The sequence below is a fragment of the Trachypithecus francoisi genome, unplaced genomic scaffold (genome assembly GCF_009764315.1).
Source record: "Trachypithecus francoisi isolate TF-2019V2 unplaced genomic scaffold, Tfra_2.0 Lachesis_group2, whole genome shotgun sequence".
Taxonomy (NCBI): Eukaryota; Metazoa; Chordata; class Mammalia; order Primates; family Cercopithecidae; genus Trachypithecus; species Trachypithecus francoisi.
The window spans coordinates 138,765,465-138,793,288 of NW_022681465.1; the positions used below are offsets into that span (position 1 = coordinate 138,765,465).

Below are 27,824 nucleotides of genomic sequence, written 5' to 3' on the forward strand. Positions count from 1 at the left end.
AAATAGGGTCCTTGAGCAGTTCAGAGTCCCCTCTCCAGACTCACAGCTCAGTGCCTGACTTCTCATCTGTGAAGTGGGTATAATGGTAGCACCCGCCTCCCGGGGTTGTTGGGAGGGTTAAATGAGTGAGTATATGTAAAGCACTGGGAGCATGTGGTGCCCACTGCCTGGCAAGTGCTTTGTAAGTATTAGGGGAGCGTGCCAGGCGGATCATCTGCTGTGCATGGGGTCCAGCACACAGCAGGTGCTTGTGTAAAGGAGGCCACAGGGATAAGTGTGAAGTCAGAGGGGCATGCTCTGCTAGGTGCCCCAAAACCTGTCAAGGCAATCTCCCCTAGGGAGGGCGTGTGCACCCATATTTCAGATGAGCAAACCAAGGCTCTGGGGGTTAAGTTACTTATGTAAGGTTATGAAGCCTGTAAGTGGGGAAGCCGAGATTTGAACCTAGACATGGATAGTTTGGGCTCTCTATCCCATGCTCTTTCCTCTTGGTGGTGGTGGAGTACAGCGTTAATGTACCTCCTGACCCAGAGCCATTTTGCATGAGGAGGAAGAGAAGAATGAAATCCTGCTGGGCAGATGGGGAGCTGCTCTGGGCTTTATGGGGCTCCCAGAAGGACCACTGGGATTGGGGTCCTTGTAGAAAGGGTGTCACAGAGAATCTGTCCTTGGGGTGGGGAGGTTGGGAATGGCGGGGGATCCAGAGGCTGTGGTCAGAGAAGTCTGACCTGCAAGATGAAAACAGACACTAGCTCGGACTCTAGTTGGATGCTTTGGAGGTGGCAGGGAATTTGTTCCTTCATTCAACAAATATTTACTGAGCACTCACAGTGTTTGTGGTCCTGTGCTAGCGGTGATCGAAGTAGTCAAAGTCCCTGCTGTCATGGAGCTGGCATTTCAGTGCTGTGGGAGTGGGTGGGTGACAGGCAGTGAGCAAATAAACACAGGATGGGGCAGGTGTGATCAGTACAAAAAGCAACAAAGCAGGGAAAGGACACAGAGGGCAGTGGGGGTGGGAGCTTGACATTATTTTGGGAAAGTCGTCTTTGATAAAGTGACCTGAAATAAGTGAAGGGAGGAGCCGTGTGGCTTTCTGCGCAAAGAGCCTTCCAGGAAGAAGGGACAGTAAGTGCACAAGTCCTAAAGCAGCCTCTTGCTTGGTGTGAGCCAGGAGAGGAGAAGCGGGAGAGGAGGAGCGGGAGATGGGTCAGAAGGGGCCTGTGTCTGCTGCTGGGTGCCCGTTTGTGCCAGGCCTTCCTGGTGCGCTTGTGCACTGGGCCCTGTCTCCTGCAGGGTTTCTCATGGCATGTTCTTTCACACAGTAATACAGCAGGAAGCTCTGCCACTGAAAGGTATTGTGAGCCAAGAATTTGAAGGCCCTTAGAAGTCCTGCAGTAGAGCAACCAGTGAGATTTGTTCTCAACTGGCTTGATCACAAAACACTTTCTTTTACAGAGTGCCCTCAGGGGAACGCTGGCCTGATTTATGGCTTTACAATGACATCAAGTCAGATTATCTCCATTGTCTGTTTTTCTCTTTTCTCTTGGACTCTGTACCCTTTCCTGCCATGAACTTCATTAAGTTCTATTCAGAGCCCCAGGCCTGAAAAGCATCAGGACTGCTGGCGTTTGAGTGCTCACTCAGTGACATGCACCATCTACATGCGTCATGCAGATTCACACACTTCACACCAAGGCAGGTGGTTAGCAGCCTGATTTAAGATAGGAGGAAACTGAGGCAAAGAAGATATGCAGTGTGTCCAGGCTTACGCCTCTGATGAGTATAGGTCTGGTATTTGAACTCAAGCAGCCTGGCCCCAGAGGCCTTAGTCTTAGCCACGATGTGATGAGTCCAGGAGCATCACATGCCATTTATTCAGGAGAAGTGGCATCAGAGGTCACACGCAGTGCACAGAGCTCCCACTGTTTCTGGGGACCAGGCAGTGGGCTGTGGTCATTGGGCATAATTGGTACAATGGAGCTGGGTGCTGTCTGGCCCCAATTCCTTGCTCTGCAGAAGGTGAACAGGAGACCCAGGGAGGGGTGGGGACACATTCAGAGTCTCACTGTGGGGCCAGTGGTAATTCCAGGACTTGGTGCTCTTCCTACCCTGTTGCCTAGGACAAGACTATCCTTGATTTTGAGCAGAGGCTTGTGATTTTCTGCTCAAATGCATGCCCCCTGGTGGTCAAGGTACATCTTTCCACTCTTTCTGCAAGACCAGCTTCCCCGCTGTGTGCTGAACTTGCCAAGTGGGGAGTGTTTGTGGGCTCCAGGGATCTGGAGACTCATTTTCCAGTTCCCACTGATGCTGGATTCCCAGGGCAGTGTGAGAGCAGGGACTTAAAAGTCCAGACAGGTTCAGATCTCTCTGTCACTTAGAAACAGAGTGACTTTGGGTAAAAATGCTCAACTCATCTGCAAAGCAGGGCCAATTACAGCTCCTGCCTCACTGGTCTGTGTTGAAAACAAGATGGTGGGTGGGAGCACTGAGCCTATTGTCTGGTACCGGAGCCACTCAATAGATGGCAGATATCATGCTTTGTTATCTCCAGGTTCAGCATACAGTGGTGGTAGAGCTGTGTCTGTCTTGTGGTCCTGACCAATGTGTGCCCCTGTGAGATCTTGGAGGGTGGGAATAGGGTCACCCTCATCTGGATCCCTACTACCTGGCACTGTCATGCCTCATCCTTGAAATTCCAGGTGACCTGGAGCTAAACACACCCTGGCAGGGGTCTGGCAAGGACTACCTGACCTCTTTCACTGAGCACTTATTGTGTCCCAGTCACTGAGCTCAGTGCTTTGCAGGCATTTCATGTCTAATTCTCACAGCTATTCTGTGAAGTAGGCACTTTATTTTCAGATAAGGACCTGAGGTTCAAAAAGTTAAATGGTTTGTCCAGAATGACATAGCTACAGGTTGAGTGTCTCTTGTCTGAAATACTGGGGACCAGAAGGGTCTCAGATTTTGGAATGCTTGCATTCTACTTACCAGTTGAGCATCCCTAATCTGAAAATCTGAAATCCAGAATGCTGCAATAAGCATTTCCTTTGAGCATGACCTTTGGGGGTCACACTGGTGCTCAAAAAGTTTTGGATTTTGGAGCATTTTGGATTTTCAGATTAGGGATGCTCAACCTGTGGTAAGTCATAGAGCCAAGATCTGACAGTCAAGCTTGTTGTTTCTAACTCAGCCACAGGAGATAATATAAGAGCAAATGGATTGACAGGGAGCCTGTGGCTCAGAGAGGAGATGTGGGATTCCCAAGGTCCCCCAGGTAATGGTGAGGTCTGTGCTTGGCCTCCACCTCGGTATTCCCTAATCAGGGCTCCTCCTCCCTCTGCCTGGCGGACCCCATTGGAAGATTTGGTGTCTCCGGAGTGGGTACTCAGTGGTGAGGAGCAAGAGGGATTTCCAGTGCTGTGGGGTGAGGCCTGCAGTGAGGCCAGCCTCTCGGTGCTGAGGCCCTCCATTCCCTTCTTGGCTGGTTCATTTCATTGCCAATGGATAGGCCATCAGTGACTTGGCTTTCTGCCTTCCTGGATGGCTGGGCAGCTGACTGAGCCGCCAGCACCTGGCAGTCAGCTCAGGGTCGGGACTTTGAAATGGGATCCCTCAGCACCCGTGGTCCAGTGTGGCATCCTAGGCCTCAGCAGGCGACGGACAAGGCCTGAAATGTCTCAGGGCCCTACCGCTTTTGTCCCCACGCAGCCCAAGTAGTTCCCATCCTTGGTCAGGGCTGTCTTAGGAGTCGTGAGCAGCCTGGAGCTGGGGAGGTAGCTGAGGATTGGGCTGTGCGCTAGGCCTCAGCACCTGAGGCTGGCTCAAGACAGGGTGGGGAGGTACTCTTGATGTTTGGAGAATCACATGCAGGCTACTTAATGTGGTTTCTGAGGCCAGGGCCCTGCAGAGCCTTTTTGGGAATTAGAGGAGATGAGTGAAAGGCACTCTTCTGGACAAGTGCAGCTCTGCAATGGGCACAGGCTCAGCCGAGACTTTACCCCGCCCCCACCACTGACCTGCACGCCCCTGTGATTGGCCGCTGAGTAGCTCTCCTCGGGGTCCCACACGTGACCCCATCTCCCCCTCCAAACTCATTTTGCTTTGCCCTGCCCCACTCACTCTCCACGCAGCAGCCACATGGATCTTTTTAAAATGCAAATTGAAACCTGTCATCTTTTGATGGAGTCTTTGAGGGCTTCCTGCTGCTGCTTCAAGCCTCCAGCACCCTGCAGGTCTGGCTCCAGCTGACCTAACTGCCTCAGCTCCTCCTTTCCCTCTTGTTCCCTCTGCTGCCTTCTTGCTATTCCTTGGTCACGTTAAGGCCTGTCCTACCTCAGGGCCTTTTCACTTGCTATTCTTGGCCTCTACCTTTCCCTTTGTTTGTGCTTATTTGTTCTTTAAATGTTAGCTCAAAAGTCCCTTTCTCCAGGAGACTTCCTGAGCCCACTAACTGTGCCCAGTGGTCTACTGTTCCACAAATATGAACCTCCTCTGTGTAGCGTGTGCCACACTGAAGTTTTATATTTATTCCTGTGATTTTGGTGAATGTCTCTCTTCCCTCCTTGATTTTAAGTTTCATGAGAGCAGGGGCCAAGTCTTTGTTTTTCTCACTGTATCACTGGCACTTAAAACAGTGCCTGACACAGTGAATAGTTGTAGAATGAACAGATGAAACCTGTATTGAGCATCTGTCATATGCCAGGTACTGGAGAGCTGGCTGTTCCTCTTTTATTCCTTTTAAAAATCCAGTTCTGCATTAACTTGTGTGTGTTCCTGCTGGGTATCAGGCTGGGCACCAGGGATCCAAAGGTGAAACATCATAGCCCCTGAACTTAAGGGGTTGCAGGCTGGTGGGAGATAGAATGCTGAAAATATAATATTGCAGCTGAGGTGAGAAATGCTCCAGCTGAGGCTTTAACATGGTCTCAGGGAGGCCAGTGCAGAGAAGAGGATATATGCATTGGGTTTGAAGTATGAGCAGGAGTTTGTCAGGCCAAGAAGACAGAATGGAATTGGCACAGGAACAAGGACAGATTGTACCATATTCAGGGGCAGGTAGCTGAGAGGGTGAGGAAGGAACAGGGGCTGTGAGCCTAGGGAAGATGGGACTGGGGCACACTGACTTCAGACTTCCAGGGAGCTGGGCAACCGCATGCCTTGAGAGAAGGGAGGCAGAGACTTCACCACTGATGGCAATGACCAGGCAGGCACCATGGTGAGGGAGTGGCCTCTGGAGTGCTAGGAGCATATGGGGCACCCCCAGCAGAAACCTCCTCTTTGAGCATCTGCATTAGCATCCACGTAAGATGTCTCCTGAAGAAAAGGTTGCGTGGCCAGAGCCAGTTTGGAAATCCCAGGCAACCACACCTGGTGGTTCGGTGTGTGAGTGCTAGGGCTCGACCTCTTGGCAGTGATTCATAGCTCCTGCCAACCACTGTGCTACTGAGGGCAGCGTGCCCCTCCAAGCCTCGGTTTCCACACCTGTGAAGTGGGATACACAGGCTGATATGAGGACTCAATGAGCAGTTTCTGATCATGCCACAGGCCCTCTTCTGAGCACTTTGCTGATATTGATACTGATCATCCTCTACCATCCGTGGAGTTATTTTCTGTTCTTAGCCACATTTGACAGCAGAAACTGAGGCACAGAGAGGTGATATAACTTGCCCAAAGTCAGGCAGTCTAGCAGGATTCATGTTCTCAACTGCTAGATTTTCTTCTGTGTGGTTTAGCCTCTCTAGGCCCCATCTCCTATGTGTAAAATGGGTATGAGAGCAGTGTCTCCATCATGGGGTCATTGGAGGATTAACAGCATTCCTGTCTGCAAAGTGCACAGCACCAAGTGCCTGACTTTGGCAAGTGAGTCATGTGTGTTTGTGAGTATATTATTGTGCAGGGTGGAGCGCAGGGCCAGGGTGGTGAGCCCTCCATGAATGTTGGTGAATATTGATACCACTGTTATGGTCCACATGTGAGAGTCTGTGTCCTTTAGGGTTCTGGATGTGACAGTTCTATTCCCCCTCCTGCCCCCCATTGACTGCAGGCCAATGAGAACAGCCTGCTGAGCGCGCAGCTCAAGGGCTTCCCCCTGTTCCTGCACTCAAACCTGGGCCTGAAGGACTGCAGCATCAACCCCAAGTCCCCGCTGCTCTACGTGACGCGACCTAGTGAGGTGGAGAAGGGTGTGCTCCCCGGTGAGGACTGGACGGTGTTCCAGTCGAACCACTCCACCTATGAGCCGGTGCTGCTGGCCAAGACGCGCTCATCCGAATCCATTCCACACCTGGGCGCGGACGCCGGCCTGCACGCTGCACTGCACGCCACTGTGGTCCAGGACCTGGGCCTGCATGATGGCATCCAGCGTGTGCTGTTTGGCAACAACCTGAACTTCTGGCTGCACAAGCTCGTCTTCGTGGACGCTGTGGCCTTCCTCACAGGGAAGCGCCTCTCCCTGCCATTGGACCGCTACATCCTGGTGGACATTGATGACATCTTTGTGGGCAAGGAGGGCACACGCATGAAGGTGGAGGACGTGAAGGTATGACCGGGGATGCCAGCCTGGGCAAGGCAGGCAGGGCCTGGCAAGCTTCAGCCTTCAGGTGCCCCATCGCAGATGTGCCCCATCTGTATCTCCCCTGTGCTGAGAGTTACTTAAAAGATAGTCCCACCCTGCTTCCTGTCCTGCCAGTTGGTTTTTATTAATTGTCTTATTAGAAGCAAGTATCAGTTAAAACTTGATTGAAGCATTGGCCAGGCGTGGTGACTCACACCTGTAATCCCAGCACTTTGGGAGCCTGAGGTGGGCGGATCACTTGAGGTCAGGAGTTTGAGACCAGCCTGGCCAACATGGCGAAACCCCATCTCTACTAAAAATACAAAAAAAATTAGCCAGGTGTGGTGGCATACGCCTGTCATCCTGGCTACTTAGGAGGCTGAGGCAGGAGAATTGCTTGAACCCGGGAGGTGGAGGTTGCAGTGAGCCGAGACTGTGCCACTGCACTCCAGCCTGGGTGACAAAGCGAGACTGTATCAAAAAAATTAAAAAAAAAAAAAACCTTTATTGTATTGGAGTACTGAATATAGAGGAATTTTGCATCTGGAGTGCGGAGTTTAAGTTTGTATAATATCTGTGGAAGAAGACATCCAGACGAAGATGGGAGCTATACAGTGCTGTTTATCCGCCTTTAATTTAAATATGATTTTTAACTCTTAAAAATGTTTATGTTAATGTCAGAGCGCCTACAAAACTCTTAAAATAAGGATGAGAGCTTGAATCATGCATGAGGCAGATTTTAACTGAGGTGTAAGTAGACAGTAGAATGCATGTGTTTAATTAAAAAAAGGTTTGCTGGCTGGGTGTGGTGGCTTGTGCTTATAATCCCAGCACTTTGAGAGGCCCAGGCAGGAGGATTGCTTGAGCCCAGGAGTTTGAGACTAGCTTGAGCAACATAGGGAGACCTTGTCTCTACAAAAAATAAAACATTAGCTGGGTGTGGTGGTAGTAGTCCTGTAGCCCTAGCTATCTGGGAGGCTGAGGCAGGAGGATTGGTTGTGCTTGGGAGGTTGACACTGCAGTGAACCATGATTGTGTATGGCATTCCAGCCTGGGTCATAGAGCAAGACCCTGTCTCAAAAAAAAAAAAAAAAAAAAAAGTGTTTACTAAGCAAAACTATGTAAAAGCGCTTTGCAGACCACAAGATTTTACACACATGTGAACTGTCATTGTGACAAAGAGCCTACAAATTAAGACCATGAAACAATCTTTAAAATGCAGTTTTCATCTACTCACTATTTTACTTAAACTTATTTGCAAAGGAGATGGCATCCTAGTGTAAATAGGAAATCCGGATCAGTTGCCATAAATAGAGGGCAACCATAACAATAAATCCAGTGAAAACAAAACAGGGGGATTAAATTCTAGAGACATTCTGCTGTCTGCCTGTCCTCTCTTATAGGAGATTAGCAAGTGTTAGAAACATATTAACACCAAACCCAGGCTTGTCTTTGATGTTAGCAGGAGGCTTTAAAAAGAGACTTGTAAGAGGAATACTTTTCTGAGTAATTCCAAAATCTCTGGTAAGGGTTGGCCTTGGCGCCTGGAAGGAAGTTCCTGGTGGCATTCATCCCCCTGCCTTGGTCAGGAGTGAACTCTGCTTTTCCTTACACCTCTAGAGAAGAGCAGAATGGATGGCGTTTGGGAGCAGACACTGTCTGGAGAGTTAAGACCTAATTTGAGTCAAGTCCTAATTTGACCCTAATGGACTAGGTGACTTGGGCAGGTCCCCTCCCATGCCTGAGCCTCAACAATAAAATGATGAGATGGGGTGAATGGGAGGTTTTCAGGCTGTTTCCTGGTACCCCAAGGGTCTCCCATAGGTGCCTGGACAGGGGGATGTTTCAGTGCCAGGTTCAGCCCTCCAGGCTCTGCCTCAGTGGCACCAGCAGTGCTGCTTTGGGCTGCTTTTATGCATTGTGTTTCCTCCTGAGATTCCATTCTCTTAAAGGCTCTCCTGTTTAAAGAACATTTTAGCCTTCCCATCTAAGTCTTCATGCAGTGCCACCACCTGCCTCTGGCAAGGTAGATTGCTTTGCGTTCTACTTGAGGTGTTCTTCCAGTGGCCCAAGCTCGTTTTCTCCTGCAAGAACCTGGGTTCTTGCTGCCTGTCCAGTGGGTTCTGGAGAGACTGTGGTCCAGGGTCAGGTTGAGCCTGAGGAGATCAGGCTTCTGGGCTCACTGTCTTCCTATAAGCCCTGAATAGCTCTCTCTCATTTATTTTCCCTATTCTAATTTTTTTTTTTTTTTGAGATAGAGTCTCACTCTGCCACCCAGGCTGGAGTGCAGTGTCGGGATCACAGCTCACTCAAGCGATGCTGAGCACAAGCAATCCTCCCACCTCAGCCTCCTGAGTAGCTGGGATCACAGGCACATGCCACCATACCCAGCTAGTTTTTTGTAGAGGGCAGGTTTCGCCATGTTGCCCAGGCCGATCTGGAACTCCCAGAGTCAAGCACTGCGCCCACCTCGGCCTCCCAAAGTGCTGGGTTTATAAGCATGAGCTATCGCACCTGGCTCTATTTTTTCTATTTTTAAGGTGAGAGGAATGATAGCAGTCTGAAGCCATTTCTATAGAACAATAGAAATAGAAAAATAGAATACAAATCAAAAATACAAATGGGGCACCATCTTTCACGCACTCAGCTCAGTTCAGATTGCAAAGTGCTTCTCCAGCCATAATCCTACTTGCCTTAAACATTTTTGTGAGTCAGAAAGGGCAGAGTTTTTTTGTTGTTGTTTTTTGGTTTTTTTTCTTTAATCCCAAGCACAGCCTACAACAGAGCCCTTCTTTCGGAGACATGAATGTCACCTCATTAGCTTGTACAGTACTGGCTGTATAGCACAATTTAAATAATACCAATAGCAGCTGCCTATTCAGGGTTTGGTGAGTCCCTGTGCTTAGCCCTTTCTGGGCATTGCTTCATTGGGTCCTTATAGCAGCCCTGTGAGGTGGGTATTGTTCTGAGTCCCATTTTACAGAGGTAGGCACTGAGGCTCAGGGAGCTGAGGTAACCTGCCTAAGGCCACACAGCTGGAGCATGCATGTCCACCAGGCAGTGCACGGCCCTGGCAAGATGCTGGTAGTGACTGCATTGCCTGGGGAGGGCCAGGACTTTTAGTTTGTAAAGTGCTCTGATAGCTGGCTCTTACAGGTTTCTTTTTTCTTTTCCTTTTCTTTCTTTTTTTTTTTTTTTTTTGAGGCGGAGTTTCGCTCTTGTTGCCCAGACTGGAGTGCAGTGGCACAATCTTCGCTCACTGCAACCTCTGCCTCCTGGGTTCAAGCAATTCTTCTGCCTCAGCCTCCCGAGTAGCTGGGATTACAGGTGCCTGCCACCACGCCTGGCTAATTTTGTATTTTTAGTAGAGACGGTGTTTCACCATGTTGGTCAGGCTGGTTTTGAACTCCTGACCTCAGGTGATCTGCCCGCCTCAGCCTCCCAGAGCACTGGGATTACAGGCGTGAGCCACCATGCCCGGCAGCTCTTACAGGTTTCTGAGCCGCTTTGTGGCTCATGCGTCCTAACCCCAGAGTACACCTGTATGTTTGTTTCATAAGTGTCAGTGTCCCTTCATTGACTTGCAAAGTACTGGGTACGTGGCGCATGGGAGGACTGCATTGCTGGGTGCACAGTGTCCCATCCTTGGAAAGGTCATGGCCCTTTTAATATCAGCTTTGCATTCCATCAGCAAGGAGAAATCCTCCACATTTGATAGATGAAGACACAGGCTCACAGCGGCCGTGACCACAGACATAGCATTGGCCACCATTTTTCGTCACTTACCAGATGTCAGGCAGTTTTACGTACAATATCTTTTTTATAATTGTTTAATCTTTTTAGAGCAGGGTCTTAGAGTTGGACCCATGTTGGATTCTAACTCCTGGGCTCAAGCGATCCTCCTACCTTAGCCTCCTGAATAGCTGGGATACATGCGGTTATCTTACTTGATTCTTCCAGGAACCTTATGAGGGAGATATTATCATCCCTGTTTTATATTTGACGAAACCGAGACCTAGAGGAGTGTGAAACCTTTTCAAGGACGCATAGCAGAGCTGGGTGGGAGTCTAGGTTTTCCCTTGTCAGAGGCCTGGGGGAAGGCAGCGTAGGGCTGGCTTCAAGGGTATGTGTGATCTGTGCAGCCACACAGAGCCCCATGCTCAGAGGGAGCCCATTACGTGGTTTAATGCCTGCTGTTGCCTTCTTGACATTCTTTTTTTTTTGTTGAGGCGGAATCTCGCTCTGTCACCCAGGCTGGAGTGCAGTAGTATGATCTTGGCTCACTGCAACCTCCACCTCCCGGGTTCAAGTGATTCTCCTGCCTCAGCTTCCCAAATAGCTGGGATTACAGGCTCGTGCCACCACGCCCGGCTAATTTTTGTATTTCACCATGTTGGCGAGGCTGGTCTTGAACTCCTGACCTCAAGTGATCCACCCGCCTTGGCCTCCCAAACTGCTGGAATTACAGGCATGAGCCACCACGCCGTCCTTGACATTCTTTATAATTTTTGAACAAGGGGCTTCCACATTTTTTCACTGCCTTCAGTGGGAGGAGCAGGGAGCTCCTGGCTTTCCCTCACTCCTTCCTTTCTCCCCTGCCTGTCCTAGGCCCTGTTTGACACACAGAACGAACTACGCGCACACGTCCCGAACTTCACCTTCAACCTGGGCTACTCAGGGAAATTCTTCCACACAGGTAAGTGGACCTGCCCCTGCCCTCACTAGCAACTACCAGGATCCTCAGCACCCAAACCCTCAAAGCATCCATCCACGAGGGCAGCAGGTGGGCTTACTGGCCCACATTAGGGGCAGATGTGACCCCTTTGCCCCCCCTGGAGCCAACAGCCTACAAGAGCAGTCACAACCCAGGCAGAGGCCATCTGGGGACAACAGCAGTGGCAGCAACAGCAGCTGCTTGTCCCTCCCTGGCCTTTCGGGCTGTGCTGGCCTGGGTGGGGCATCTTCTCCCTCTTACCTCTCCCTCCTATCTTTCAAAATTGTGTGTATTATTTCTGCTTATGAAAGAAGCTGGTTGAATTTTAAGAACATTACAGAAACATGTAGCATAGAAAGTGAAGATGCCCTGTAATTGTACCCACCTTAGATGACCAGTGTCCTGGGTTTATTTTAGAGTCCTAAGGGTTGAGGGTGAGGGCTCTAGGTTGCTTGGTGCACACTTTCCTTCTTCTTTGGGGCTCTCTCACTTACTGTTCTCTCCTCATCTGCTGTCCTTCAGGGACTGGGTGGGAAGGAACAGCCCCTGAGCTGATCATCTGCAGTGACCGTTTCCTCTAGCTGCCTTCTGCCCAGGCCTCAGTGAGACAGCCTCTCTTGAATTCTAGGAAAACCATTTTAGTCAGTAATTCAGCAGATGGAGGGGTATATGCAACATAACCCCAAAGCCAAATAGGAGTGATCCTGGGTGGTCTGCATTTTTTATATTCTTTTTAAAAATTTTTATTTATTTTTGGCCAGGCATGGTGGCTTAGCCTGTAATCCGAGCACTTTGGGAGTCTGAGGTGGGCATATTATTTGAGGTCAGGAGTTCAAGACTACCCTGGTCAACATGGCGAAACCCCATCTCTACTAAAAATACGAAAATTAGCCGGGTGTGGTGGCATGCACCTGTAGTACCAGCTACTCGGGAGGCTAAAGCAGGAGGATTGCTTGATCCCAGGAATGCAAGCCTGCATTGAGCTGTGATCGCAGCACTGTACTCCTGCCTGGGTGACAGAGTAAGACTCTGTCTGAAAAAAAGAAAGAAATTATTTATTTTTAGAGACAGGACCTCCCTCTGTCACCTAGGCAGGAGTACAGTGGTGCAATCATAGCTCACTGTGGCCTTGAACTCCTGGGATCAAGCAGTCCTCCTGTCTTAGCCTCCCGAGTAGGTGGTACTACAGGTGCATGCCACTATGCCTAGCTATTAATATTTTAAAAATTTTTGTAGAGATGGGGCCTCGCACTACGTTGCCTAGGCTGGTCTCAAACTCCTAGGCTCAAACGATCCTCCCACCTTGGCCTTCCAAAGTGCTGGAGTTACAAGTGTGAGCCACTGCACCTGGTTGTTTTTTATGTTCGTAACCCTTAGCGTATCAGAGGTGGTTGTAGTAATACATCTGAGACAGAGGGTCAAACATCCTGCATATATACAAAGAGCTTCCATAGATCATTAGATAAAAGACAAGTGACCTGATTTGGATCATTGGAATAGAATCACAGCAGGTATGTCAGAGGTAGAAGAAACCCTTGAGATTATTGACTCCAGACCCCGAATTGTGCAGATGGGCCCAAGGATCTAGAGAGGAGGTAGTTTTGGCCAAGGTCCCCCATTGAGTCAAGGGCACACTTTAGACTAGAACTCAGGGCTCTGGGCTGGGGCTCTGTCTGCTTCTGTGCTGTAGCCCAGATAACTCTTCCAGGCAGCTCCTGAGTGGACTGTGGCCATGTGCTCCCATCCCCAGGCACAGGCCCAGGTTAGAGGGCCTCATGGCCCAGTGGGCGGGGCTGAGCTGCCTGTGCTGCTGCAGGTACCGATGCTGAGGACGCTGGGGATGATCTGCTGCTGTCGTATGTCAAGGAGTTCTGGTGGTTCCCTCACATGTGGAGCCACATGCAGCCCCACCTTTTCCACAACCAGTCCGTATTGGCCGAGCAGATGGCCTTGAACAAGAAGTTCGCTGTCGTGAGTAAGATTCCCTACAGGGCAGAGTGGGGCGGGTTAAGGGCTGGGCTGGAGGTCCAGATTGCTGGCCTCTTGCTGCTTTTGCAGTCTGCTGTGATGGATTTTTACTAACACCTCTGGGCCAGGGCCCAGGGAGAGCTGCCTTTATAACCACTGTCTCCTTGAAGCCTCAGGAGAATAACCCCTTCACAGACAAGAAACCAAGACTCAGGGAGGTCACATCAGCTACTAAGAGGTCCAGATGGGACTTAAACTCAGGCCGTTTGTTTCCTGCGCCCAAGCTCTTATTAGAATGGGAGGCTCTGGAAAGCTGGAAGAGGTGCTCAATGAGGAGGGAACGAGCCCTGGGTGCTAGGTAGAATGAAGAGAAGGCAGGAAAGGCCCTCATCCTTGTCACTTACTACAGGGTACTTGAGTCTTTTGTGCTAGAGGCATGTGCACCGGACCGAGAGTTAGGAGACCTGGGTTCTAATCCCAGTTCTGCCAGTTGCCCACACTGAGGTTCTGGGCACATTCCTTGCCCTCCCAGGCCTCAGCTTCTCCATCTGTACCATGAAGGCTCAGACCAGCGGCTCTGCTGACCTAGCCTCTGATTTCTCTCTCCCATTCTACAAAGGGGGAATAAGGCCCAAAGGGGAAGGACCCCTATGCTCATCCTGGCCTGGTCATCCTCTCCCTAGGAGCATGGCATTCCCACAGACATGGGGTATGCAGTGGCGCCCCACCACTCGGGCGTGTACCCCGTGCACGTGCAGCTGTATGAGGCTTGGAAGCAGGTGTGGAGCATCCGCGTGACCAGCACAGAGGAGTACCCCCATCTGAAGCCAGCCCGCTACCGCCGTGGCTTCATCCACAATGGCATCATGGTGAGTGGGCCCCTGGAAGCCCAGGAGGTGGCAGAATGGAGAGCACAGTCTGTCGGGTGTGTGCACACGCTGTCCTGGGAAGCACGGCTCTGGTTTGCTGGCTCAGGGGTTGCAGATCAGCTTCTGCTGCCTCCTCTGGCACCCGAGGCTCTCTGTCCCAGGGAAGTTGGGCTGCCACTCCGGCCCCTTTCATGAGCTCTTTCTTAGCTTTTGTGACAGAGGATCAAGGAATAGTGAGCATTCTTGAAAGAGGTTTCTGATGAGGACATGGGACAGGGCTCTGTTACAGTCTTTTTGCTGTTTAAAAATTTTTTTCTTGACTGAGCATGGCAGCTCACACCTGTAATCCTAGCACTTTGGGAGGCTAAGGCAGGCAGATTGCTTAAGCCCAGGAGTTTCACACCAGCCTGGGCAACATAGTGAAACCCCATCTGTACTAAAAAAAATACTAAAAAAAAAATACCTGGTGATTAGCCAGGTGTGGTGGTGCATGCCTGTAGTCCCAGCTACTTGCAGGGCTCAGGCAGGAGGATCACTTGAACCTAGGAGATCGAGGCTGCAGTGAGCCAAGATTGTGCCACTGCACTCCAGCCTAGGTGACAAAGTGAGACTGTCTCAAAAAAAAAAAAATCCTCCCCCTAGGGCTTCTACCATGCAGCTATCCCTTTTTTTTGTTGTTCTTTCTTTTTTCTTTTTCTTTTTTTTTTTGAGACAGAGTTTTGCTCTTGTTGTCCAGGCTGGAGTGCAATGGTATGATCTCAGCTCACCGCAACCTCCACCTCCTGGGTTCAAGCAATTCTCCTACTTCAGCCTCCCGAGTAGCTGGGATGACAGGCATGCGCCACCACACCTGGCTAATTTTGTATTTTTAGTTGAGACAGAATTTCTCCATGTTGGTCAGGCTGGTCTCGAACTCCTGACCTCAGGGGATCCACCCACCTTGGCCTCCCAAAGTTCTGGGAATTACAGCCATGAGCCACTGTGCCCAGCCTTGCATCTATCCCTTTACTTGGCACTGGGGACACAGAAATGCACAAAACGGAGGAAAGTTCCTGCCCTTGTAGACCTGACATTCTAGTGGCAGGAGACAGACCATATGCTCATGCGTGTATAAAGTATACAGTGGTCAGATGGTGATGAGTGCCACGGACAAAGTTAAGCAGGGAATGGAAGGAAGGAATGCTGGCAAGAGGAGAAGCTGGTTTAAATAAGGTGGCTAGGTGGGCCTTCCTGGAATAAGCCACGCTGCCTCATGAGGAAGAGCACTCAAGACAGAGAACAGCAAGTGCAAAGGCCCTGAAGCAGGCTGTGCTGACTGTGTTTGAGGGCCAAATAGGAGGCCAGGATGACTGCAGGGGAGTGAGGGATGGTGGTAGATGAGGTCAGGGGTGGGTGACGGACCAGATCGATAGGGCTATGTAAGGCCAGCCATTGGATGGCCATGGACTTTTAGGCTGAGATTGGGAAGGTTTTGAATGGAGCATGATCTGACTCATCTTTGAAAGGGATTTCTATCATTCTGGCTGTTGTGTGGAGCAGAGACTGTAGGGGACAAAAGTGGCAGCAGGGAGACCAGTTAGGAGGCACTGCGGTCTTCCAGACCAGAGCGGGCAGCAGCTTGGACCAGGGCCCGGTGTTGGGACTTGGCCATACTCTGGGCTTAGAATAGTTAGGCCCGTGGTTAGATGGGTTGGATGTAGGGTGTGGGAGGAAGAGAGGACTCCAAGATGATTGCAGGGTTTTTAGCCTGAGGTGCTGGAAGGATGAGTTGTCATCAGTTGAGCTGGGGCAGCAGTGGGTAGGCAAGGTTTGTGCATTTGTCGATCAGTCCATCCATCCATCCACCCACTGACCTCAGCACCAGGCCTTTGTGCTAAACTCTAGGCACTCCTTCAGGTCCTCAACTCTGAACTTCAGGGATGAGGTGGTGACAAGGCAGGCACATTCCCTGCTCCCTTGGAGCTCACAGTTTCGTGAGGGGAGACAGATGACAAATGGCTCACCCAGTGTATGACGAGTGTTACCAAGCGAGGTTCTAATATTGCAAGGGGGCTTGCAGAGTGTGCCCGGGAGAGCTGCTTCAGAGAGGGCCAGGCAAGGACCGTGGCTGTAGCAGTCCAAGTTTCCAGAAGCATTCCCACTCTGTTACTTTGAGGTCTGCTCATTTTGTGCAGAGAATAGCAGTGAAGTTTGTAAAATGGCAAGGGCCTGTAGTTCACTGGGGGGAACGCTGTGCTGTAAGCTGCACCCAAGGGTCGGGGCTGTGCAGCCACATGGAGACTGCCTTTCTGAGGAGCAGCTAGGCCTTCTTCTGAGGAAAAGTCCTCCCACCACCATCATGCCAGAAGGCACCGTAGCTCCTCTCCCCCACCCCCTCCTCAGGTTCTCCCGCGGCAGACCTGTGGCCTCTTCACACACACCATCTTCTACAACGAGTACCCTGGCGGCTCCAGTGAGCTGGACAAGATCATCAACGGGGGCGAGCTCTTCCTCACCGTGCTCCTCAATCCTGTGAGTGCCCCACAGCCTATGACTGCTGGTGAGAAGGGGCTGCCGCACAGCCCACCTGCAGCTGGCGCAGTCTTCCTGGAGCCAGGAAAGGGCGGAGAGGCATGAGTGAGTGCCTGGCAGTTGGGAGATCCACTCACCAGTGCTGGCCCTGTCCTGCCTCGGCTGTGTGACCTTGGCTAAAGAATCCGAGCATGCTTTTTTTTTCCTTTCCTAATCATGTACTTTAATACAAAAGTGTTGGCATTTTTATGCATGTTCCCTTTCAGTCTTTGCTCATGTGTGTATACACACATACACACACACACACAGATATACACATGTATATAAATGGCATTTGAGTTTTCTAGGTCTCGCTTTCCTTATTTGCAAAATGCAAACAATTACCTCTACTTTAACAATATGAAATAAACTTCAAGTGGTGGTTGTTATTCAGCTCTGTGGGCTGAGTACTCTTCATCTTCCATGCACCCCACCCCTAACATTTACAAAACAAAATCCAAATAGCTCCCACATTTGGGTCTGCTTTCCATTTCAGGATTGTAATATTTGGGGTCAGTCAGGCCTGGTTCGTCTGTTGCCTCATCTGAGGACTCGCAGCAAGTTTGTTGATAGCCCCAGTGTAACTTCCGCTGGTCATCAAGGGCCTTGCAAGCTGAGGCAGGGTCAGAAGGATCAGAGCTGGCGGTGAGGGTGGCTCAGACACTGATGAGCCCTGCCTCTCTCCTCCCCTCCCCTGGAGCAGATCAGCATCTTCATGACGCACCTGTCCAACTATGGGAATGACCGCCTGGGCCTGTACACCTTCAAGCACCTGGTGCGCTTCCTGCACTCCTGGACCAACCTCCGGCTGCAGACGCTGCCCCCTGTGCAGTTGGCCCAGAAGTACTTCCAGATCTTCTCTGAGGAGAAGGACCCACTCTGGCAGGTGGGGGGCTGGGCAGCCTGGGCACCTTGCTGCAGGGATGGAATGCCACCACGCACAGGCATACACTCCAGATATGGACTCAAGGCTCAGCCATCATGCCCTCACACTCTCGCTCGAATGTAAACTCAGGTCCCCATCTACTCACCAGTATGAGTGCATTCACTCCTGTGCCCACATGCATGTTCATACATGTACATACCTCCCCATGCAGACCTACATGCATGCAGTCATACATAGCCTTGGAAAAAACAGTGTTAAAAAAAAACCAGTGGGCTGGGCGCAGTAGCTCATGCCTGTAATCCCATTACTTTGGGAGGCTAAGGTGGGTGGATTGCTTGAACCCAGGAGTTCAAGATCAGCCTGGGCCGTGTCTCTACAAAAAATACAAAAATTAACCGGGCATGATGGTGCGTGTCTGTAGTCCCAGCTACTTGGGGGGCAGAGGTGGGAGGATCAGTCGAGCCTAGAAGTTGAGGCTGCAGTGAGCTGTGATCATATCACTGCACTCCAGCCTGGGCAACAGAGTGAGACCCTGTTTCAAAAACCAAAAACAACTCCAAGTGAACACAGTGCAGACAAAGTATAGAAAGTGACTGCCCTGTCTTGGTCAGACTCTTAGATAATCTCTTGTATCTTTTCTAACTCCAGCAGGCTCTGAGCGGGAAAAGGGACTGATGGGAGGGTTTGGGGGCCAGTTTTGGGGAAAATCTGCTCCTATGGGCTGTTAAAAAGTGGAAGCAGAAGCTGGAATTGGTGACAGTCTCATAGTTCAGACCAGGAGTCCACAAACAATGACTCATGGGCCAAATCCAGCCTGAGACCTGTTTTTGTAAAGAAAGTTTTATTGGCAGACAGCCACGCTCATTCTTGTATGTACTGTCTATAGCTGCTTTCATGCTATGACGGCAGAGTTGAGTAGTTGCAATGGAAACTTCCATACCCCAAACCTAAAATATTTACTAAACACTTACCAAAGATTTACTAAAGTTTATAGGAAACGTTTATTGACCCCCCGGTTCAGACCCAGCTTGTCCAGTTAAATTCAACAAGTGCTTGTGAGTTCCTATTACGTGCTAAGGGGCATTTTGCCAGGCTCTTTGGGGGACGTGAAACTGACCAGAAGTGGAGCCTGCCTGGCAGCGGCTCAGTGTCTGGGAGTGGGGATGTGACAAGGACACATGTAACATGTAGGTATTATGCCTGTTGGGCTGTAAGGGCCACATATCCATGCGCAGTGAGAGTCCGCTGACTGGGTTCTGGGGCGCCCCACACGTCCCTTCCACTGTTGTTTTAGGACCCCTGCGAGGACAAACGTCACAAAGACATCTGGTCCAAGGAGAAGACGTGTGACCGCTTCCCAAAGCTCCTCATCATTGGCCCCCAGAAAACAGGCAGGTCTCTCTGCTCTTGACCCAGCTTCCCCAACTGCCTGCTGTCTCAGCCACAGAATTCTGAGGACTGCCTCGCCCTGGCCCCACTCCTGGATAATTTGCTCCCTCTTTCCCAGGAAGTAAGAGTGAAGTTGGGGTGAACACAAATTGCCTGTCAGTATGGAGGGGAAAGAGGTGGAGGAGGGGCCTGGAGTTCTCCTATTTATCCCGAACCATAGCCTCAGGGAGCTCTCTCTGCATCATCCTGGGAAGTCTCCAAGTCTAGTCAGAGAAGCCCAGATCAGTTGCTCTGCAAGTTTGAGTAGTGCCAAACGAAACTGGTACAAAGAGGACTGTGATCAATTAACCATGTCTGCCAGAGGTGCAGTAGGGAGAAGCAGTGACATGATGGCTAAGCATTTGTCATTAATACAACCCTGCAAGGCACAAATAGGCACTCTCCCATTTTATGGACAGAAACTCAAGGTTCAGAGAAGTCAAGTGACTTCCCTTAACACATTCAGTTAGGTAATAATGGCAATTCCAGGTCCTGAACTCTAGTCTCTGTGACTCTGAAACATATACTCTTAATCGCCAAACTGTATAGCTTCCTTCTCTTCTGGGCTCTCCCATTATAGCATGTAAACTATAGATTCATACCATAGAAAGTGAATGAACTCGCGGAGGAGGAGGTAGGGCAGGGTGCATGAGTGAGGAGAGGGTATTGGGAAGAGGAGACATGGAAACGAGATTTCTTAGTTCTTTAAGAATTTCACATGAACAGAACTGGAGGGTCACAAACTCCCTTTTCCCTGAGCTCCTACCAAGTGCCAGAGGACAGAGGCCCAGAGCTGGAAAGGACCAGCTCTTCTGGGATGCTGAGGGAACAGCAGTCAGTTAAACATGGCTACCAGAGTGCAGTGGTGAGGAGGATTCTGAGGCCAAGTCCTTGTTTAGTGAAGAATGCTGTGATAGATTAGTGATGTCTGCAGTAGGTACAGGAGTTGCAGTGTCCACATGCATGCCATATATTTACCACCCTGGATTTAGTAATTCCTTCATTGCACTGATGAAGAAGCTAAGACCCAGAGAAAGGCAGAGACCTTCCCAGGATCCCTCAGTGGGTCACGAGGAGCTAGGCCCAGAACCCAGACTCTATCTTTGGCTGGGGACTGGGCCCTGGGTCTGAGGTGTCTATCCTCCCCACAGGCACCACTGCCCTCTACCTGTTCCTGGGCATGCATCCTGACCTAAGCAGCAACTACCCCAGCTCTGAGACCTTTGAGGAGATCCAGTTTTTTAATGGCCACAACTATCACAAAGGCATCGACTGGTGAGTTGACCTTTCTGTCCACAGCAGGACGGGAAGGCCATCCTGGGGCCTCCTGGGAGTCTGCTATGGCCACAGCAGGAAGCAGCTGGAGCTTGCTCACACACAGCTGTAGTTCCTGTAAACAGGGACAAAGTGCGGTGACCCTTGAATCATGGTGTGAAAGCATGACATTGAGTGTTGTCATAGAGAGGACACTCAATGAGGAGGCCCTTTGCCCCTTTGCTCTACTGCCTGCAGTCATACGCTGAAGTTGAAGTCCACCCCTCCCTTGCTCGCAGAGAAACATCCTGAGTCTTGGGGAGGAGAAGGGTTTGCCCAGGGTCTCAAGGTCTGAAATCCAAATGTTCTGGCCCTCCTCACTGCATGTGGCTGACTGTGAAGCAGAGGTGTTCTTGCGGGCCCTTCAGGGACAGGTCCCTGGTCTTCAGGTATCACCTGGGGAAGTCATTAAGATTGCCGCTTCCCACCAGAGCCTGCAGAGGTTACCTCTGTGGAGGTTCCCAGCAGAGGGTGCTAGTAGAGGTTCTCTTAAGGGTGTGGGGGCCAGAGCAGAGATGGTTTTGCTCTCCACCTTTTCAGTTGGCATCTTTCTCTATTTGACCTTTTTTTCTTTTTTTAAAAATTTTCATGTCAGGCAGGTAATGTGCCTGCCCAACATCATAACAAGGTTCGAGGTGGGTACACCTCACACGTGTGTGAATACCCACTCATCACGTGCATGGACTGCAAAGTTTGCCTTTTTAAACCTTGTCCATGTATTACCATTATTGATTATTTTTATGTCAGTGGGTTTCCTGGGTGGAGATGTTATGGGCCTTCTGTCTGTTTTTTAGTATTTTTCTGTGCGTATTTCTCTTTTTTATCTGTGTATCATCGTTTTGTCTGTCTGCCTTTGTATCTGTTCATCTGTCCATCTGTCCATCCACCTACATTTCTTCCTTTTTTTTTTCTTTTTGAGCTGGAATCTCGCTCTGTCACTCAGGCTGGAGTGCAGTGGCACGATCTCGGCTCACTGCAACCTCCGCTTCCTGGGTTCAAGTGATTCTCCTGCTTCAGCCTCCCAAGTAGCTGGGATTACAGGCGCCCACCACCATGCCTGGCTAATTTTTGTATTTTTAGTAGAGATGAGGTTTTACCATGTTGGTCAGGCTGGTCTTGAACTCCTGACCTCGTGATCTGCCTGCCTTTGCCTCCCAAAGTGCTGGGATTACAGGTGTGAGCCACCGTGCCCGGCCCATCTACCTGCATTTCTAACATGTTCACAGTCTCTTATCTAAAATCTATTGTGGCGAGATGGATTATTTGAAGTCAACATTTTTCAGATTTTAGAAAGGTAATGTGGTGCAAAACCATATATTTAGTAACATCTTCAGTGACGCCTGGGGCAGCACCGGGTAGCAAATTCATTACTATGTAGCAAAGTATGAATATTTACACTAAGTAAGAGTAATAAGTCAGGTTTTGTTGCCAAATGGCTTTACTACAAACCTAGGAAACAAAGCCTGTGTTTTCAGAGCTTTCTCAATTGAGATATTGTAAACAAAGGACTGTGGACATGCAAAGAAAATTCAGAAAGATGAGAGAAAGCGTGATTCTTTGGCCTGATTCCCAAGAGTTGGATTTTGTAGGTAGGTCTAAAGTGGGGTGCAGGAATCTAGCAGGCCCCCAGAACGCTCTGATGAAGTGCATCCTTGAGACCCCCCTAGAGCAGCCCTACCTCAGGATAGGATAGGGACCCTGTACCCTTCCTGAGAGTGGACTTTGCTTCCCACACGCCCCAGAAGTTGGACTCTGATTTTGCATAGGTAGGTTCCCCTGGGAGGGTCTGGGGTGTTCATTTGGTTTCCAGAGGTTCCTTCATCCAGAGATGGCCATTGCTCTGGTGGGATATGGGCATTAGTCTGGAAAGCCGTGCTCACCCACAGCAGGCTGGGGAGGGGTTATGGGTAGCAGGAGGTCCTGGTTCACAGTGACGGCCTAGAAGGTGTTCCCCCAGGTCAGGAAAGAAAGCCCGCCCACTGGAGGCCTCCTCTGCTCTGTGCTACCCTCCCTGGGGCAGCCCTGGAGCCGTTCTGAGCCCCAGCTCGCCCCCTAGAGGCAGAGAGAGTGACAGCCCTGGGAGTTTAGCCTGGAGCCGCTGAGGGGGCGGGATCCTAGAGTTTAGGATTGAGGGGCATTACCCCCTCCCCATGACCTGCAACTGACGGCACACCCACAAGTCTTCAGATCCTACCAACTCCAGAATCTTCTGGAAAAGGAACGAATTTGAAACAGGGAGGCCGCGGAGTGGCCATTCCCCTCCAGAATCCCTACTGGAGAGGCAAGTCCTTGTTTGGTTGGAAGCAAAGTGTCCTGCTTGCTCTCTGAGGACATTCGACCCCAGTGCCTCGCCCTCATGCTGCATTCCCCTAGCCCACTCCTCATGAGTTTTGTCTGTGAGCCCCCTCTCTGGGCTTCCTGCAGGTACATGGAGTTCTTCCCCATCCCCTCCAACACCACCTCTGACTTCTACTTTGAGAAAAGCGCCAACTACTTTGATTCAGAAGTGGCGCCCCGGCGGGCAGCAGCCCTCTTGCCCAAAGCCAAGGTCCTGACCATCCTCATCAACCCCGCGGACCGGGCCTATTCCTGGTACCAGGTGAGTGGGACTGGGGTGGAGTCCCTGTGTGGGGGACGCAGGGCTCCATCTGACACTCAGTTACTCACTCACTCAACAGATGTTAGTAAGCACCTACTGTGTGCCAGCCCTGAGCCAGGTACCTGGAGCATGGTGGTGGCTGAGAATAGAGTCCCTGGTGGAGGAGACAGGCGGAAATGGAAAGCCAGCCACCCTGGACAGGTTAACTGTCCACCCTCCTAGCGTCATGCGGGCTCCTGCCTCTGATTCTGACACTGACGAGAGGTGGAGGCTGGTTACACCTTGAGGAAGCTTAGATTTGGTGAACAGCGATGCAGGATCATACTGACTGTGGCTTCCTCGCTGGACACGGGTGGGAGTGGGAGCTCAAGGGAGGACAAGATACAAGACTGCCATTCACAGTGGAGAAGGCGGGCACCTGACCAGGTGAGGCAGTTACCTGGACTGTGATAGATGAAGAGGGTGTGGATCCGAGCCTCTATCTGGGACATGTATGAACCAGAGCTGTCTTTTCTTTTTTTGAGACAGAGTCTTGCTCTGTCACCCAGGCTGGAGTGCAGTGGCGCGATCTCAACTCACTGCAACATCCGCCTTCCGGTTTGAAGTGATTCTCCTGCCTCAGCCTCCTGAGTAGCTGGAATTATAGGTGTGCACCAGCATACCAGGCTAATTTTTGTATTTTTAGTAGAGACAGGGTTTTACCATGTTGGCCAAGCTGGTCTCAAACTCCTGACCTTGTGATCTGCCCACCTACACCTCTCCAAGTGCTGGGATTACAGGAGTGAGCCACCGCGCATCCTGAACCAGAGCTCTCTTTAATGCCTATGACCTGACTTAATTTCCTGCCTGCCAGCCCACTGAGCCTGCAGGAATGCTTTCAGGCCTTCCCTGGTGGGGTAGGGGGAGTCCCTCCCCTGGCTCCCAGCATTCCTGTGATGATGCCGCACAGCCAAGAACTGTGATTCAGAAGTGGTGCCCCAGCAGAAAGCCACCCTGTTGTCCAGGCCAAGGTCCCGAGCATCCTCATTAACCCAGCAGACTAGGCCTGTGCTTGGTATTGGGGAGCGGGTGGGTCCCCGAGTCTTATAGCCCATGGTTGCCAGAGAAGTGTCCCCTGTCCTGGCTGGGACAGCCTCTTCAGGCCTGGCCTGACCCACCACTTTGAGGCTCTTTTCTCAGATGTGACAGTGGCTGCCTCCCGCCTGGGACCTCGTGGTCTCATCCATGAGGCTGGCACCTGCCTCCTCTTTGCTCCCATGGAAGTCTCTCCTCCTGCCACTCGCTGAGGCTGGTGGGGAAGCCCCTTCTGACTCTTGTTCTCTAGGGCTTCTGTTTATGCCCTGATATCTGCTTTCCTGTGGCTTTTTCTTTAGGAGAAGAAAACCGAGAAACCCTCATCGAGTGTTTCTGTTTTCTGCCGTGCCGTGCTCCCGCCTCCTGGTGCTGTGCAGGGAACGAGCAGTCTGCTTTCGTGGGGGAATGTAGGGTGGAGAGGGAGCCGTCACAGGTTGGGTCAGTCCCTGTTCTGCACTGACACTGCTGTACATCTGCCACCTCACTGGAGAGGCAGAGGAGGGGTTTCATGTTTGTGTCCCCTTCTCAAAGATGAGAAAACCAAGTTTCAGCAAGTTTCATGTGGTGGCGTTTGAATCCAAGTCTTCTAAATCTAAGACCCTATTCCTTTTTCTGTCCATGGTCAAGAGGGGTAAGGGAGAGAAGGAGAAGGGAGACTCATTGTCCCTAGGAGGACCTGGGAAGGTGCTGGAGGAGAGGAAGGGCAGTGGCCTATCTCAGAAGGAGGTTGGGATGAGGAGGAGGCTGCTGTGCACCATATTGTCTTGGCCCTGGGCTGTGTGTGATCCTCAGGGGAGGGGATTGGCGGCTGGGGGGTAGTGCCCGTTGCACAGGTGCCCGAGCTCTGGACTTCTGGACTTAGTGAATTCTGCAGATTCGGACCTCCCATGGCATTATTTTAGGTGGTTCAGACCAGCCAGTCTCCCTTTTATAGTTCTTTCCCAATCCTTCTGATTTCCATAAAGGAGAAATGCTCACTTTAGTGCAAGTGGTCTTTTGTCCTTTCTAATACTGCCAACCTCTGCTTTCAACAAAGAAAGCAAGTTCAGGACCTGTTGCAGACATTTGTGTCTGGCTGGAGTTTGAGAACATTGCTTGTTTTTATTGCATTTATGAGTGGTTGCCTTCTATATATGGTAACAGTGCAGCGGCGTGATCTCGGCTCACCGCAACCTCAGCCTCCCAGGTTCAAGCGATTCTCGTGCCTCAGCCTCCCGAGTAGCTGGGACCGCAGATGTGCACCACCATGCCGACTAATTTCTGTATTTTTAGTAGAGATGGGGTTTTGCCACATTGGCCAGGCTGGTCTCAAACTCCTGACCTCAAGTGATCCACCCACCTCAGCCTCCGAAATTTCTGGGATTACAGGCGTGAGCCACCATGCCCGGCCTCAGGAAACCCTGATTTAGTCCAGCTCCCGCATTTCGAAGATGGAGAAGTTGGGGCTCTGGGAGCAGTGGCTTCCCCTGACACAGGACACGGTGAGAGGCAGAGCCAGGACTCAGACCCAGAGCTTCTGGGTCCAGCTGAGGATCTTCTGGTCACCTTGCAGGCTGCTGTCCCTCTGAGGCCACGTCCTTTGTGCCCTCCATGTGGCATGCTGACCCTCTTTCCTTGCCTGCAGCACCAGCGAGCCCATGACGACCCAGTGGCCCTAAAGTACACCTTCCATGAGGTGATTACGGCCGGCTCCGACGCATCCTCGAAGCTGCGTGCCCTCCAGAACCGCTGCCTGGTCCCCGGCTGGTACGCCACCCACATCGAGCGCTGGCTCAGTGCCTATCACGCCAACCAGGTAGCTGCCTGTCCCTGACCCTTGTGAGGGCAGTCGCAGTACTGGCTTGCTGTGTTTAGCGGAGAGCCTCCAACTCTTTCTCACCAGCCACGGGGACAGATATGCCCTCCTTGGAGAGCTAGACCCTTGGGTCTATAAAAATATTTTATTATTATTATTATTATTTTGAGACAGGGTCTTACTCTGTTGCCCAGGCTGGAGTGCAGTGGTGTGATCTCAGCTCATTGTAGCCTCGATGTCCCGAGCTCATGCAATCCTTCCACCTCTGCCTCCTGAGTAGCTGGGACTACAGGTGTGAGCCACTGTACCCAGCTACTTTTTTTTTGTTTTTTAAGAAACAAGGTCTTACTATGTTGCCCAGACTGGTCTCAAACTCCTGGGCTCAAGCAATCCTCCCTCGGTCTTCCAAAGTGCTAGGATTACAGACGTGAGCCACTATACCTGGCCTAAAAAGACTGTAGACCTGTTTACCCCAAGGTTGAACTCCCCAAGCCTGTGTCCCGTCACCACAGACCCTGTAGCCCTAAAGGAACCCAGAAAGCCCTGAGGCAGGCAGGTGGGAGTGAGGAGCCTGGGTGTGGTGAAATAGGGAGAGGCTGATTGGAGGGGTGGGCAGGAACCCAATCATACCAGCTATGTATTTATTTATTTACTTAGAGATGGAGTCCCGCTCTGTCTGTCAGCCTGGAGTGCAGTGGCATGATCTCGGCTCACTGCATCCTCTGCCTCCCGGGTTCAAGTGTTTCTTCCACCTCAGCCTCCCAAGTAGCTGGGGTTACAGGCATGTGCCACCACGCCCAGATAATTTTTGTATTTTTAGTAGAGACGGGATTTCACCATGTTGACCAGGCTGGTCTTGAACTCCTGACCTCAAGTGATCTGCCCGCCCCAGCATCCCAAAGTGCTGAGATTACAGGTGTGAGCCACCGTCCCCGGCCATACCAGGCCTTTTAGGCAAACTTGTGGAGTGTTTGAGCAGGAGAGTGACATGGACTGGAAGCTCAGAGAGAGGCCAGAGAGGGATGTTTGTAGGGACCTGAGGGGCAGGCAGAGTTTTGGTGAGAGCTTAAACTCTAGGAGAAATGGCATTGGGCAGCAGAAGCTGGTGGAAAGCAGGAATGAGCCCACAGAGGCCTGAGCTTGGGAATACCTGCCCTTCAACGAGGGAGGAGGAGCCCGATTCTAGAGGGTGCAGGGTCCCGTATTTGTAAGCAGGCCCGCTCCTGCGGCTGTGCCTGTTGCCCTTGTTTGCCACCGAAGTCAAAGCAGGTCCCGATCCCCTTTCTCCCTTTCCTCCTTTCCAGATTCTAGTCTTGGATGGCAAACTGCTACGAACAGAACCTGCCAAAGTGATGGACATGGTGCAGAAGTTCCTTGGGGTGACCAACACCATTGACTACCACAAAACCTTGGCGTGAGTGTTGCGTTTGCATTTTTGCAGGTTATTTCCCTGATTAGGCACCTGGGCCAAAAAAGCCAAAGGCTTGAATAATTATGAGAGAGGTTAATTAGAGTCAGCAAGTATGAAAAGTTATTAATATGACTTAAGTCATATTAATAAAGGTATCACCTTAAGAAAAAGGGAGGTAATGGATCTGTTCTACTCTGGTCAGACCATCCTGGGGTATTCTCTTTGGTCTGGGCTGAACATTTTCAGAGTGTTTTATGTAAGTAAATTAGATCAGTAATGAAGCAGCCCTAGTTCCCACAAGGTTTTCTTAGCATTAGGTTGTTGTTTTTTTTTCTTTTGAGACAGGGTCACTCTGTTGCCCAGGCTGGAGTGCAGTGGCATGATTTTGGCTCACTGCAACCTCAACTTCCGAGGCTCAAGTGATCCTTCCGCCTTAGCTTCCCAAGTAGCTTGGGACCCCAGACATGTGCCACCATGCCTGACTAATTTTTGTATGTTTTGTAGAGAAGGGGTTTCACCGTGTTGCTCAGCCTGGTCTTGAATGATCTGCCTGCTTCAGCCTCCCAAAGTGCTGGGATTACAGGCATGAGGCACCGCCCCCAGCCAGCATTAGATTTTGACTTATAATTTCAGGAAAAGGAAACGAATGTTGTTGACGGT

General features: G+C 50.9%; 1 protein-coding gene and 1 non-coding gene across 12 annotated transcripts in view; one reads left to right on the forward strand and one right to left on the reverse strand.

Annotated features, from left to right (window-relative positions):
* The window catches only part of NDST1 (N-deacetylase and N-sulfotransferase 1), a 72,063-nt gene that overhangs the window by 36,475 nt on the left and 7,764 nt on the right, over window positions 1–27,824 (forward strand). For 9 of the 11 annotated variants that reach the window (XM_033180600.1, XM_033180602.1, XM_033180601.1 and 6 more), the window contains 11 exons: window positions 6,047–6,541; window positions 11,165–11,252; window positions 13,087–13,241; window positions 13,922–14,107; window positions 16,490–16,618; window positions 17,361–17,543; window positions 18,838–18,934; window positions 20,123–20,246; window positions 22,710–22,884; window positions 25,583–25,753; window positions 27,058–27,167. In XM_033180600.1, coding sequence (XP_033036491.1) covers window positions 6,047–6,541; window positions 11,165–11,252; window positions 13,087–13,241; window positions 13,922–14,107; window positions 16,490–16,618; window positions 17,361–17,543; window positions 18,838–18,934; window positions 20,123–20,246; window positions 22,710–22,884; window positions 25,583–25,753; window positions 27,058–27,167 — 1,913 coding nt within the window. Of the gene's footprint in view, window positions 1–20; window positions 5,859–6,046; window positions 6,542–11,164; window positions 11,253–13,086; window positions 13,242–13,921; window positions 14,108–16,489; window positions 16,619–17,360; window positions 17,544–18,837; window positions 18,935–20,122; window positions 20,247–22,709; window positions 22,885–25,582; window positions 25,754–27,057; window positions 27,168–27,824 lie in introns of those variants that run through there. The other 2 variants (XM_033180607.1, XM_033180606.1) reach the window with 2 other exon arrangements.
* Window positions 20,875–20,979, reverse strand: LOC117066293. The gene has a single exon (XR_004430269.1). It is a non-coding gene; the product is annotated as a small nucleolar RNA U13 (small nucleolar RNA).